Raw genomic sequence first — 15,813 nt, 5'->3', positions numbered from 1 at the left:
TCACATCAAAAAGGCAATGCTAATCGATACGACCACTGAGGAATCTTTCTTTTCTCGCTTATTATAATAAATTAAAATTACGAGGAGTCAACCAGCTACGGCACAAACTCGAACCAAAAAAGAAAAAGAACGAGACAAATTAAAAACTTTAAAAGGAACTCACTACACGAAGAAGCGGGAGATTCTTGGTAACTCGTTTTCCCGATATTGCGAAGAGCGGAGCGCAGGCGGGATCGATTACCGAGGTCTTTAATTAGCGCGCTCCAGGTGACGCCCGAGCCATCCAAGTTGCCTCCACGGCCGCCCACACTGGCTATCATTATGGACAATATGGTGGGATACATCTGGTGCGTATGTATCTGTGTGTGTATGCGTGCGTCCGTAAGCGTGTATGTGTGTGCGTTCGCGCCTGCACGTGACTGTGTTTGTGTATGTGTTTGTGCATGTGCCAGTATGTGCGAATGTGGTTCTGTCTGTGTGTATTTTCTACGTATTTTCTGGGCGTATTTTTGTGCGTATGTGAGGGAGAAGGAGAGAGTCTGTGTGTGAGTGTGAGCCTACGTGTATCCGTGTGTGCACGTCTGTGTTTCCGTGTCTGCTTTGAGGGCGCCGGTACAGAAGTTTGAGGAAACCGCAGCGCGGAAGAGCGCCATCTGTGACCCCGCTTGGCGGTGAGTTGTCTATAGACTAGGCCACTCCCCGCAGCTGTGCGCAAGAAGCCGACGCGAATGGGAGCTCGGATGACAGCTTGTCGTCCCAACTAAGCGACCGAGAGGAATTGCGGTCTCCGCAGAAGACGAGAACACTGCTGCCTGCGCCCCATTGGAGACGACGAAAGTCCGATAGGCCAGTATAGGGATTCTGCCGAATTTTCTGCGTGAGAGGAACAGTGTTTCGGCTTCGTTCATTACTTTTTTTTTTTGTGCTTGTCTCGCAGATATCGCCTTTTTTCGGGACTCGTGTAGTACAAGAGTCGCGAGAAAGAATCAGTTTAGTGCGCGTGGTGTGACAAGCAGATCAATATAATGTCCCCTCACATCATTCGTTTCGCCTCGGTGGATTCCTCTTTTTTTTTTTTCGTTTTGCAGGGGAAACCGAGAGAATCGATACTTTTTTCCCGAAGTTACCCATCGTAGATGGCTATTTAGTCTTATTGATCGAGACATCGATTATATGTCTAGTGGAAGTGAGCCCTCTGTGCGCTCGACGTTTTCGCCAATGTACCGCGAAGCTAGAGCATTTGACAACACAAACAGCGAACGCACGCGGACTATGGCTTTAAAAACTACGCTGACGACGAATAAAAAAAAAATGAAAGACGTTTACAAATTTCTGTAATGCGAAATTAGAACGCAGCTATTGAGTTAGTTTTATTATGATACCGTGCAAAACAATGTGAAAAAAATATATATACGAATATAGATCACTCTCATAACATACAGGTTCTGCTCCCTCCTTCTCTTCTTTGTCCTCTTCCTCTTCCATACCCTCCTCCTCCGTACCTTCACCTCCTCCTCTTCCATACCCTCCCCTCCTTCGTCCCCTCCTCTCCTCCTCCCTACCCTCCCTTCCGTTGACACCACGTGACCTCAACACGAATTCAATTTCCCCGCTAAATTTAGTGGGGCAAATGACGGCGCATGACTTCGTGGCACGTCAACCTTGGGCAAATCCAGTTCCTCCGCTGGTTTTAGCGGGAAAATTGACGTCACGTGACCTCAACACCAATTCAATTCTCCGATAAATTTAGAGGATAAACTGTCATCACATGACCAATTCAGTTTCCCCGCTAAATTTAGCGGGAAAACTGTGACGTCCCATAATGCAATGCGCGCGGTTACGCCGCCGGCGACGCCGACGCAGCTCAACGCGGAAACGGATACCTAAACGTTTCAAAACGTGGGAAGCGCGTAGAACCTAGCAGATCGGCGCAGCCTATAGCCCCCCTAAAGTCCCTCGTTCTACCAACAACAACGGACCTTCTCGTGGGGTCAATCCAACTTGGAAGGGGTACGTTCCAAACTAACTTTGAGTATCTTACACGTCGCGCTCCGGGACTTGAAATTATTGTGGACTTTCGGGTAACGATTAACGCGCAATTTTACATGGTGCCCCACGTTGCACAAAAGCCTTGTCACAATGCAGGAGCCTAGGCCGCGATTTTAGCCAGCTGGCAGGATATCAATTGCTTTAACGGGCGCCATATGCACCCGAGAAGAATAATGGGTGCTCAGATTTGCGTCATTGGTCATGTAATGAAGCCATCGCCCCACAGAAAATACCACGAGAAAAGCTCACAACTTTAGCAACACACATAGGATGAGGGATCCGCCCAAGTTCGACTTTGGCCAATCACTTTAGTAGGTTTAGGTGTTCAGAAGAAGAGAGGGGAAAAAATGTAGTTTTCCAGCCTTTTGCAGTGAATACTGTGTTTTTGATGGGCTAGCACTCGTGTGTCGCACTGCCAAACGTGCAGTTAGCAACGTAACGTCAATTTATGGACCGTTTAACTGAAGCGCTTAAGGTCTCACAAAATATGAGTACGCGCCGACGATTCTAGTAATGGTGGATTCCAGCGGAAAGGAAACGAAACTTGAATGTCTGGTCGATTCATCATTTCGCGAACAGAAACAAAAGACTTGTTCCCGAAAGCACGGCCATTATGGAGAAACATTATTTAAAAGAAATAAAATAAGAATATTTGAGACATCGTTTGTAGCGCGGAGCGAGTAAAGGTTGAGGTCTCGTTAGCGAGCAGGAAGTGAACATACATTTTATTTTAGTTTTATCGTTTTGTTTAATCTTGGCAATGGCGGATGTGGCACATCGGAAGGTTAGAAAAAAAAGTGGTCCAGAACAGGTACGGGGTTGCCCGGCTTTCCCTGTCTCGTCCAAGCACACACCCTGTAAATTAAGGTAAATGAGGAAAGAAAAATGAGCGAAGACCGGTGAGAGGTGCAAACGGTTTTGATAATGCTTCCCACGCTAACCCCCCCCCCCCCCCCCCCCCCTCCCACCCTCGTGTGTCCTTGCAACTCTGGTACGATGTTAGTTTTCCATCCGGCGCTAACGAAGACAAATATGGGAACACTGGCTCATCAAACGTTTTCTGAATGCCCCTCCACGAGTGTTTCCGGCGTTCTATTTATTTGTTTTGTTTTTACGCCGCTTGATTGTTTTGTACTTTCGCCTGCTCACGCACTTCTTACCTCCCTCGCATCCACGGGAGCGGGCATTAAAAATAATGTAGCCTGCACGACGGGCATTCGCGGGGCTGGTATTGCCAGTTGTTGTCAATGAACTCAGTAAAAGCTGACATTTCTATTTCCGACATCGTCAGAAAAAAATAATTAAATTTTACATACTATGATTAACTATCTAGAAATACCTAGCTAATCAGAAATATATATATACATAAAAATTGTATCATACTCTTACAAACAAAATTCAAAGAAATTCGACACAAATATTATTCCACCCAGTGGAGTAGAGGTATTTATCTCGCAATCTCCAAGCTCTTTAGATTGGCGAGATAAATGGAATCTGGTTATATATTTTTATAATTTACCTGGACAGTCTGCACCTTTATTAAGTTCTACAAATTGAAGCACGAGCGAAGTCAGAAGCTTGTGGTCCCACGTGCACAGCCCGTTGAGGGCTTCATGTCTGAAAGAGCCATCTCCCCTGTATTTTTTCAAACAGCATTGAAGATCCCAGTACCTTATTTTCTTATAATTCCCAGTTAGTAAACTGAAATTTTTCTTCACATCGTACTTGGGGGAGATTTTTTTTAGTTTATTTAATCTTACAATAAATTGGCTGGCGATCTGGATTAAATCGTATTTGCAGTCGAGTCTCAGACTGGAGCCCAGTATAGAGTGGGAGGGAGAATGTGAATTTAAACATGCATAAAAAGCGTTTTAGCGCCGTGTTACCGTACTTCAAAATAAATCTTGTTTGCTCTTTTGCTTTATTTCACTAAGCTTCCGCTTACAGGTTCGCTTTGCCGGAATAGTTTTGGTTTTAAGTCGTTTAAAATCAGTGAATTAGGCGCCTCCCTTTAACACACCATTAGGCTGGGTCCAACAGTGTGGCGGAGTTCCCAATCTGGGGTTGGAATCATTCTGGAATCATTTGCACTCGCGCGACCCGGGAATGAAATGGGAATGGAATTAGATGTCCTTCGTAGGGAATAGAGTGGGAATGAAATGGGTTCCGTTCTCATGCGAGCTGTGACGATCTCCAGAGAGCAGGGGTTTCCGAACCCTAGCCCGCGGAGTTCTTCCAACCGGCCCGTGGCTGGCTGCGGTCCTCTTAATGAAGACCGGCCCGTGGCCCGTTTCCAGCAAACCCGCTGCTACTGACTCGAGAGCGCGCGTTAAGAAACGGCCCCGCAACGTAAACAAAGACACAAGGAAAAAAAAAAAGAAACTCAAGAAAACTGCTTATTATATGGCGTGTCCTCTGTTTATAGCATTCATCGGACATTGTCATCGCCATTCTTAGTCCCCCGTGTCTGTGTAACTCCGTAATATATGTGTGTAACTGCGTATGTTACAACTCCTCCGCGTTCCCATGTATATTGTGCTTTGTCGTATCTACTGCGTATATTGTCAGCATCAGTTTTATCATTCTGGGTCGCCACCGGCCCCAAAGATCCTATTCGCTTTGATTTACGCCTGGTGGGTTTTCTGGGTCCGAATTATTGTGTGACATAATTATCCGAATATTAGTGTGAATACATCCACACATTGTGTGACATAATTATCCGAATATTAGTGTGAATACATAGAAATGTGAATACATCCACTTTTTTTTAAATTTTTACTCTAATTTTTAATTTTTTTATTTATACCCTTGTGTAAAATAATTGATATTTTTCTCTCGTTTCAATTAGTTATTTATTTACGTGTCCTCGATACAGCGAGAGATTCCTAATCCGACCCCTTAACCAAAAAGTTTGGAGACCCACGATGTAGAGCACACGACCCGCTGGCGAAACGCTAGCACATTGACAGAATGGCTCTTGAGACAACATTATTTCACTGAACCTGACTGACGGCTTGATTGTTTGACCCGCATATACTCCTTTGAATATGAAAGTGGCGCACCCAGTACAAGGCGGCTGTTCTGACCATGCGCGATTCACATGCAACTTTTAGCCCTACAGATCGCCTCGTGTTCACCAGGAAAACGATAAAATTAATAAATTTAATGTGGAAAGAAATTTCGAGAATTTCGAATTCCGAGAAAGACAGGTTTCATGTGGTTGCAGAGTCTCCCTCATGTTGGCACCGTAGCGATCGCACTTTGTCAGTGGTTGATAGTTCCCCGCATCGAGATACTGAGCAAGTATGCGCGCGACGTCGCTTCTGACAGAGTACTACCAGTGATGCTGTGCAGGTATTCCCAGCAGAGATCTTCTTGCGCCACGCTCGAACTAGATATTTATAAGGCGCTATAAAACAAACAAAACGCTGGCCATGCATCTCCTAGAAGCGAAGGATATACGGTCGATTTGCGAAGATATTAGGGAGTTTTAGCGAGTCGTTCTTTGAGCACACGGTTTCGAAATCACGAACGGTGCAGCTGGTCGCTTCCGTGAAACCGTACGTGAAATTTGACATATTTTAGCGAATCGTGAAACTGGCGGGACCGTGTAAACGATGATGATGATTTGTTTGACCGGTGGGACCATCCTCTAGTTATCATGTGAAACATTCTGCAACGTGTAAATCCGTGGCGGCTCCTGTTTCCGGCGTACGACTGATGTAAACAAGACGGCCGACATCATAACATTTGCCGGTCGGAATTTCAAGAACTGCGAAGCTAGATAGAGTAAAACGTATCTGAACGACGTTAAATGTGTGTGGTGTGTCTCTGTCATCTTGAACTTGAACGATCGTTCACGTTGTGCCGTCGAACCAAATCATTTCGTCTGGTCGCGGTCGCCACGGCAGCTAGTCTGCCCGCAGATCGCAAACATTTACTAGTATGCGCAGTTCACAGCATTCACGATCGCTTACCATTGCGAGCAGTCCTCGAGATGATTTGTTTCAACCTCTCAAATGAAGCCGACTAACAGGATGGCAAATCGCCTTCCTCTGTCCTAAGCCTAACGCTCGGCTGGGTCGGCGAAATCAGTCGCCGAACCGACCGCCATCTTTTTTTTTTTTTTTACCCGAGTCGTGAACGATGCTCGCTGCGTTGCGGTGACGGCTCCAGCTGCCGGAATGGGAGAAACGAACGAGAAAAGCCTCCCGATGCCCCGAACGACTCTCGCGCGCATGCGCAGTGGCGTCGCCGATGCGTTCGAGGGCAAACCGTTCGTGTGGAAACGACCTGCTAAAACTCCCTAGTAGAGAGTTCTATAGAACCGTTCTTGCGCATTCGATACGGTAGGATAGGCCCTCCTATACGAACTGCGCATGCGCGAGTCTTCTGTAGTAGCGCATGTGCAGTTCGTACCGGAGTGTCCATCGTACTGCATCGGATCGGAAAAAACGGTTCCCTAAAACTTCCTAATGAATGGTTTCCATTTTTGGCGTCTGTTCAGCGCCTTTTACGAGTGATCACTCGATCAATGTGTGCAGTGCCACCAAGTGCCCCGAAGCGCTTTGTGCGACCCCCGCTCGGGGGATCGGTGGCCGAATGGGATAGGGCATCGAAGCTCGGAGCACGTGGAGCGAAATATCGCGCTGCAGAATCCAGGTATTCCTGGGTTGAATCTTCAGCCCTGCCCGTTTCGATCTTGATGAGCATCGAACCGGTTGCGGTCGTGTATCACTACTTCGTGATGCATCTTAAAGACCCCCTGGCTAGCAGTGGTACAGCACTGGCTAAATTTCTCACCTACAGCGTAAATCAGTGTTTCCGTAACTCAGGCAGACCGACCATACAAAATTTAAAAACAAACGCAATTTATTATTATTTTTTTTTTTTTTTTGATGTTGTGGCGACTATTCTTTAGCTTAGTAGAATAAGTTCTCCGGGGGCGCTGTGTGCATGTTTTCGCAGTTGTTTTTAGGTTTAATAACATGCACCTTTGTGGAGGCGCCGGCCATTCCGCAACACTGAAGTACAATACAACCCCCAACCTCATAAAAAAATAGTATACAAAGTACACAGACTTGTCGGGGCTTTACAACACCCCCCCCCCCCCCCCCCCCCGATTTGAAGATCCTGGAGATAGCCTTGGCGTACAAGTCCACTAGAATATTATTTGTTTACCGAAAATGTTAAGTCACGAATAGACTATACGTTCGATCAGGCGTCAATTAAAAACAAATTATAAACTAACATTTTTACTGTTAATATTCTCGCGAATTAACCCATTTCACCTTTTTTCTACTGACCCTCACTGCTCCTACCTTAACTTCAGGAATTAAAAAAAAAAGAATGCAAGTTACCTTTTTTTTCTCAAAAATCCAGTCCCTCTAAAGAAAAATAAAAACCTTTTTCTTCATATTTACAAGGAGAGTGGCCTCTTTAGAAGGCATCGACTTGCAAGATAAAAACTTGCTCCGGCACGCTGCAACCTTGAAAATTGTATACACAAAGAAGCCTCTGAGGTCGCCCAAAATGCGGGATGCTATAAAAAGTGACGAAACCAACACACGTGGTTTTCTGCAGCCTTCGGTGGCGCTGTCCTCAGCCGCTCTCCAGTCCACTCAGCGCACCTTTCGGCCCACCCGAGATCACATCGATCGCGGCGAACTTGAGCTGCCACGGCGAAGCGTGGAAGCGCCCAAAGCAAACACTCGAGTTGGAGTACAACGAGGGCGGGAACGGCGCAGTAGAGTCTAGGAGGCCGTACTTGAGAAGCGATGATCGGAAAGGCCTCGCTCACCGACAAGTCTCTGAGAGGCTTTCCAGGAAGGCACTACACGTTCAATCCTTGGCTGCCAGACACAAGCTTCACCAGCGCTGTTGTTAATAGGGAATTGTAGAAGACCGTTTTTCTCCTCCGCTACGGTATCCCCGAAGAAAACGCCACAGCTGCGCATGCGCGCCGTCAGCCTTGTCTGCGTAGTTCAAGGTCTTGTGGCGGATTACGGAGCGCTATCCGGGTGCTTAGCGGGCTGCGGGAACGGTTTACTACAATTCCCCAGTGTTGCTGCTCTTTTTTCATTCTTTTTAAAGCTAGGTTGTTTGAAAGACTGAAACTCTGAGATCTCCACAATCGTCGCGAGAAACCGCGTCAAATTTGAATATTTTTGTTTCCACAGACGAGAAACCACGGCAAGACAAATTTTGATATATGGACTGTCTGTCGTCCATCATCTTCTATTCGTGTATTTTGAACATGCGACCTAATGATGTCATCTCTTTTTTAACAAATATTGATTAATATGTAATTGAGGTCTCGCTTTGTACATAAAATAACCATAAGACGATTTTAGACAAAAGATAAACATAATTTAGAACGTTTAGGACCTATTTTTATGACGTAAATTATGTTTAGGAAACCACCCCGAAGGCACTGTGCAAGAAACAAAAAATAAAGGTAGACAGCATCCTTTTGTAATGCCAATAAAACGCATGAACGGGCAACAGTTATGTCAATCCCCCCTACCGAGCGCTATAACATTTCACGTAAAAAGGTGTTTAACTATGTTAGTGCTTGTCAAGGAGAAAATAGATCGGGCGCCGTGACAACCGTCCTTGTAAAGCGCTACACTATATTGTGTCCCGGAGCTGTGACCCGGTAAACTTTATTGCTGACAATTTATGAGGACGAGGTTAGATGGAGCAAAACTGTTACAGAGAAAAACTTCAAACGCGCTCACGTAACCACGAGGAGGAACACGTTGACAACTCAGCTGAGGCTTATAGCGTGGCTCCCAGTCTTTAACACGCTACTCGAAAAAAACTACTCGATTACAATTACAATTACTACCGGTTAAAAAAGTACTTAATTAGATTACTCGGTTACTTAAGAAACAAACTAATTGGACGTTATTTAAAAAAAATAAGTTTTTTTTTTCAACGACGTCAGATTTTTAAACTCGACAAATGTTTAGGCCGATTTTTAAAAACGGTTCATTTGGGCTGTTGATTATCGTATTGAAATCCTCGAACTATTCGCTACACCTCTTCTTAATCCTCCAATTTCGATCAACCTTCTTCCTCTTGTCGGAGACTTGGATCGAGGATCCTTTGTTAGTAAACGTTTTTTTTTTTTTCACAAACAAAGGGCGCCGGTAGAAAGGAGAGGGAAAATAGTAACGAATACAAGTAATTTAATTGCTTGAAGCCATTCCAATGCTGCGCGAGTATCACGTGACCTTCCGAAGGGGCACAACGACGCGCAGGGCGGGGCCGTAGCCAGATGCTGCGTTCACAGCGATGGCATGGCATGGCGACAGCGATCGCAATTCATCGTAAGTTCAGACGGAGTATATGCTATAGCTAGGTCAGGAAATACCTAGTGAGCGTGCCACTACGAAACAAACACACACAAAAGACATGGACACCTTTTTCAAACTAAATAGTCGAATGTCGCCACGAATTGCGTACAAAACAAACAAGTCCAGTATCGTGCCATATATCGTGACATCCATGACAGACTGTTTCAGGTTCGTTCATTGGGCTGATTGAAATATAAACGTCCGACCAGTCTGTGTTCGATAAAAAAAACCAATGCGAACTTACTTTTATTGTTTTACTTTTCAGACGGGCCGATATAGTGGGGTTTTCGAACTCAAAAAACAGTGTTTTTTTTTTTTTTTTTTTGCCGTAAAAAGGAACTACCCATTACCGAACGTATGGTTGGTGTTGTGAAACCTTGGCATCTGGTTAGCTTTCCGAACAGGAAGTCAATTCTTTAGCTTTACTGTTATCCGGCTCAAAGTTATCAGCGATTGTTGAAAATTTGCAATAAGAAAATGGGGCGCGTTCCCACTACGGTGCGCCATTCATCTATATGTTTTTGCGGGTTTCGTTGAAAATTTCCAAAAATCGCTTAAACTAGAGTTTCGTGTTATCGGTAGTTTTTTCTTTTTTTTTTCAAATTTGTTTTTTTTTTTTTTTGATTATTTCCCCCTTTGAAGCGGTGACTTTCGGTGTCTAATTTCAATGCCGGAAAAAAATCGGTGTTTATGGGGCTTGTGTTGTAAAGCGACTGTATAATTGCTGAAGAAAATATAATTTATAATCTATAAATTATAATATCTTTTTTCATTAATGCTGCTGAAGCCAAGGGAAGGGAACGGGGCATGGAATGTGGTTTTGGTGAAAAGGAACAACCCCAAGGCCAGTTCATTGCGGTTGTGTTCCCGGTCAATGAAACAAAATAAAGTAGGGAAGATTTCTTTTCCTGAAGCTGGCATTTTTGTTCGTTTTTCTCTTCAAGGACAGCTCAAATTTGGGAGGTTTTTTTTTTTTTTGGACGTTTTCACTGCTTCAGTGAAAAGCGTCTAGGGGAGTAATTTTGTTTATGTTAATCGATATATACCGAAAACACGGAACCCTACTTATGACTCTTGAACTAGATAACGATAAGTTTGGAAACCTAGACATTTGATCCGGACTCTTAGCACTACATTTGGACGGAGAGTGAGCGTTGGGCGAGGCGTAGTTCATTCTTGCGGTGAGAAAAACGCGATTCTTGCCTCTACCAGACACATGATTGATTGATAACTTTTTATTTAAGACATAACTGTACAGAGATGTCCTAGGTGACATGGCAAAAGGCATAAATGCCTGACGGGGCCATGCCACCCTTTTGGCAGCAACGGTAGCAAAAACAAATGAGGAATGACACAATTTCACTCCAAACTAAAAATCTATACAAAACAAAACAAATACATCACAAAACATGACGTGAAAAGGACAATTGCTACTTATCATTCCAAGCATTTTGCTTAAAACACATACGGTTTTATTCCCCTGTGAGTAAGTATTCTTTTACAATATTTTTATATTGATAGAGTGATCGTACGCACTCCAATGAAGCTAAAATATATGGGTATTGGTTTAAATAGTCTGGAATCAAAAAACTCAAGCTCTGGTCTCCATAATTCGTTCGCGAACGCGATTTTATTAATAAATGGCGCCTTAAATTATACGGGCTATCTTTCGCGTGGTACTTAGCATAGAACACCAATTTATCGAGCTGAAATTGCCGCCAAATTTCAAGTGATAGTTTATATTGATGTAGATTTCTTACGTTGAGTATTTGATATGTCCTAAAATATGGTGTGGCACTTTTAAGAAGTTGTATGTTACCGATTGCTCGCAATGCTCGCTTTTGTATGGATACAATATTGTCTAGATTTGTTTGGGATGTCGTTGACCACACTAAAAGGCAGTAACTTATGCGGGATTGCACAAGAGCGAAATAAATTTGACGTTTCACTTTTGTTGGAAGATAATATCTTAATCTATTTAAGACACCAACAGCTCGACAAAGACTTGTTCTCAAAGAATCAATATGTGGCGTCCATGATAGATTTTCATGGAATAAAACCCCCAAGAATCGAATGGTTGAAGATGGTTGAATATAAGAGTCCTGGAATTTTAATTGCAAATTAGAAGGTGGTATTGTTCCTTTTGGTCTAAACAGTAAGTACTTTGTTTTTTCTATGTTTAAATAAAGTTTATTAGATCTAAGCCATAAGTCTAATCCCCGCAACCACTGTTTTGCCTTTCCAAAGAGGTCGTCGATGTCCGAGCCAGAAAAGAAAATATTTGTGTCATCTGCATATAGGACTATATTTGAACTGCCATGTATGTTTACAATGTCATTAATATATAACAAAAATAATATAGGACCAAGAATAGACCCCTGAGGAACCCCATACTTTATGTACTGAACGTCTGACTTTACTCCATTTACTACTGTATATTGCGTTCTTGTAGTGAGGTAACTTTTAATCAGTGATAAGGAAATACCGCGTATTCCGCAAAATGGAAGTTTCTGTAAAAGTATTTCATGCTGAACGCAATCAAAAGCCTTCTTAAGATCTAGAAATATACCAAGCGTGTATATTTTTTGTTCTATGTTCTCGAGAATTTGTTCTTTTATTCCAAGAAGTGCAACTTCTGGCGATTTATTTTTCTGAAAACCAAATTGTTCTTTTACTAAAATGTTATTGAAGGTCAAAAACTTAACAAGTCTTTTATTTATAATATGTTCGGCTATCTTTGCAAAAACTGAAAGTACAGAAATAGGTCTATAGTTGTTTAAGTCACTAACTGGGCCACCTTTGTGTATAACCGTCACACGTGCATGCTTCATTTTGTCTGGAAAGACACCCGTAGATGGTACATGTACCTTTTCTTTTTCGGTTTGCTCAAAATATTTGAAAAAAAGAAGTCATCCTATAATCTTGCTAGGGGTGGTCGCGTTCATACATTTTTAGGACAAAGGTAGAACGAAATCCATTCGCGTGCACCACCTTGACGACACGGGTTGCCTACATATTCGCCTCACATCACCGCCAGCCAAACCGTCGTTGATAAGATCACCTGCGCACCGACGTCATTTGCCGAGTCTCGTTAGTGAGGGCGCTCGAGACTGCACTTGAATATGAATGAAAGTTGGCAGTCAGAAAGAAAAAAAAAAAACGAACAAAACCTAAATAAAACGAATACATAAGAGGGCGAAAGAAGAACTCCAAATGGATCTCCCTCTCTTCTCGTTAGAACGACTTGTACGGGAAGTAAAAATAAAATGAAAATGCTGGCAACGCCCAGGTGTTGGCGGCATGAAGAGAGCTCCGCGGAAAGAAACTCGATGATGGCTCGATCTGCCCGATCGAAGCGCTCGGATGTTAGGCTCCGTTTTACCGTGCGATGGACCGCACAGGCCGCTACGAGCCGGCGAAGCCAATCCCGTACCGTCTGTATGTCACGTGACTTTCAGGGAAGGCGTAGCGACGCCCGGGGCGTCTTGACAGGTGACACGTTATCACGACGCTGGATTGGTTTGGATGGCTCGTGGCGTACGCTGCGGTCCATGGTATTAAACGGAGCATTAAGTGGAGGCAAGCTTTCCAGAAGCGCCGGGAACGGCACGGTAAATCTCAGACATTGTGTCTTGAGTGGGGCCGTCCACGTGGATTTTAATGTTCCTGCTTCCGCTTCGAAGGAAATGTTTATTAGAGAGGTTGCGGCGGTACGCTGTGATGCGATTTGAAGAAATAGGCTTTTCGAAGCCCGGGATTTATCCGTGTTTTCAGCATGACTGGAGAAAAATTTTAACCTACTGACTCATTTATATATTTTTGTTGTCTTTTTTTGTTTAATTGCGCTAGACTTTAAGCCTATACTTCGTTTCACCTTAAAGACCGACGACCAGTACGCGCTTTCCACTTTTCCCCCGCTTCCTTTTCTCCCTCCTTTTACCCTGTCCACCGTTGCCCGTTTCCTCCTCCCCCACGGTGAAGAAGATCTTCTGCCTTGCAGAATCTCGCATCTGGTCGTCGGCCTTTAAGTCCAGACGCAGCCGACGCTACGAGCTGATGGTACCAATCAGACAGCGTCGAAAACGCACCATCATGGTGTTCGCCCTGTTTCTGTACATGTTCTATCGTCGCTAAACCAATCATAAACAGAAAAGGCCCAGTGACCAGGCACGAAACCAGGGGGGGGGGGGGGGGGGGGGGGGGGCATGGAACCCGCCCCCCCCCCTCCCCCCGAAATCTTCCATTTTGCTGGGACCTCCTTTCCCCCCTCGCCCTCATGCAGCATTATGTGGTGGGCGGCTTCCCCCCCCCCCCCCCCCCCCCTGAAACAAGATCCTGGCTACGTGCCTCAGTGTCTTCCGCTTTTCACGCTGCTTGAATAGAATAGGGTCAGCTGAAGAGTTACAAATTAGAAGAACCAAGAGAGGAACAAACATACACACCGCTGACAATCAACTTGCTTTCTTTAATACTTTGTCTTCCTTTTTTTCCTTTTCACTGCAGCTAGTGATAAAAGCCATCCCCCATGTCCGCGCGCTCCACTCATTAGGATGTTATGCGGCTCGTGCCAAACCCCAAGTATTGTCTTTCTTTTGCGTAAATTGTGCTCACGCACATTTGACCACTTTCTTCGATGGCCTCGGCTTCAATTACTTCGCGTGCATATGCGTTCCGGTGTCGCCCTATAATGGTGATGTTGTTGATTTTTAGGAGCGCACTTGCAGGACCTGCAGTAGGCAGAGAGATGTCCGGCCGATGTTGCTTTAACAAGGAGCCGCGTGCTCCCTAGCTCGATAGTTCACACACCGCCCCGTTTGCCCTATGCAGCACCTGTCGCAGGAAAGTAGTATGTGGTACACAACGCCAATATGGCACGGGGTGTACTGCGTCCTGTGAACAATTGTGCGTTGTTTCTTTTCTTGATTTGTTCTTCGATTAGTCCTGTTTTGAAGCCAGATAAAGCGTCTACGTGTGTCTGGTTATCCATGATCTCTCCTGGTGGCCATTTCTGAAACCATTTGCCAGAAGTTGAAACGCCAGCATGCAGGGAACGAGGCTTCATCGCAAGCTACAAATCGAAGAAACGTTGCGGTCATACCCTGCATACATGGACTCACACACAATCTACAAAAAGATTATTGGGAGGAATGATATTCGGGTTGTGTGCACGGCACCAAACAGGGCGTACTCCATGTGCAGCAGAACTAATCAAACAGCAAACGCAGAGACGACAAAGCGCCAATAAGACGGTGTACACTTTGGTGCTGCTTCATCAAATCGTAGCCTTGGCTGTGGTAGGATTTGAAATGAAGTATAGCCGGTGCGTTACACTCGCGAAACCTATAAGTGCTTGTCCGTGTCCCCCTTCTGTGTCCGTTTTGGCTTACACGCCTGTGGCGACAACTCTGCACATCAAATGGTTAACTGAGAACGATCGTCAGGATGTATAGAGACACGCCTCACCTGAACTGGTCCCTGTTGTTGATGTTTTCCTGCTTGAGGCTCATGAGCACGGGGCCCAGAGACTCGTCGTTCGTGAAATAGTTCCAGTGCTCGGTACCGTAAAAGAACTTCTCGTACGTGTCCTCGTCTCGAGACACCAACTCCAGGGCACCGGACACGTTGGCGAGGCTGCAGCCTCCACCCGAGGCGCAGCCACCGCTCGCCGCCGCGCCGTTGCTCTTGCCCGGCGACACGTCGGGCTGCTGCGCGGTCTCCGGCAGCGCGTCGGACTCCTTGCGAGGTCCGGCGCACTCGATCCAGTAGCCCGGGGCAGCCTTGATGAAGTGCGGGTACTGCTCGCAGGGGCTGCCCGGACACGCCTGCAAGACAGTGTCGGGTTCGGCTCATCTTTTCTTTTTTCCGGCGAAAGTCGTTATCGGTAAGATTTCGCATGAAGATACCCGGGTACGTTTTCTGTAGAGCTGTCTTGAATGGGCGATTTATCCGCTGAATTCAGCTGAAAAATCTACCGAATTTGATGGACAAACCTTACAGCTGATTTTGTCCAGGATATTTTCCTCTAAGTTTAGTGCATAATTTTGTTTCGACACATTTAACGGGGAAACATTCCAGCCAAATGTAGTGATATCACGCGGCATTATGACGTCAGGTGACACATGATGTGACGTCGTGATGACACGACACGTGACAGCATTACGTTACGTGACGCCATGATGCCACGACCAGCCACAAGACACCATGACTTCACATGACGTCATTGTTAGTGTGCAATGTGATTGTGTGTTGTCTGTTTCAGCAGGGTGTACAATACGATGGGCAACGCGTCGGCTGTCACCGCAGTTGATTTTCTGGATAAACCAAAAAGCCATGATTTTTTCGGTTTTTTTTTTTTTTTTTGTAGTGTGAGCTACACTGGCAGAGGTTGAGCAGTTTCGCGTAG

The 15,813-nt window shown here is 45.1% G+C and overlaps 1 protein-coding gene across 1 annotated transcript in view; it reads right to left on the bottom strand.

The window, feature by feature from the left end:
* LOC8029327 overlaps window positions 1–15,813 on the bottom strand; it is a 307,144-nt gene that overhangs the window by 258,784 nt on the left and 32,547 nt on the right. Inside the window, exon 3 of the mRNA XM_042291907.1 lies at window positions 14,874–15,232. Within this exon, the coding sequence (XP_042147841.1) occupies window positions 14,874–15,232 (359 nt within the window). The remainder of the gene's footprint in view (window positions 1–14,873; window positions 15,233–15,813) is intronic.

This window comes from Ixodes scapularis, unplaced genomic scaffold, assembly GCF_016920785.2.
Source record: "Ixodes scapularis isolate PalLabHiFi unplaced genomic scaffold, ASM1692078v2 PGA_scaffold0__279_contigs__length_252992795, whole genome shotgun sequence".
Taxonomy (NCBI): Eukaryota; Metazoa; Arthropoda; class Arachnida; order Ixodida; family Ixodidae; genus Ixodes; species Ixodes scapularis.
This window is presented reverse-complemented; position numbering and strand designations above follow the sequence as displayed.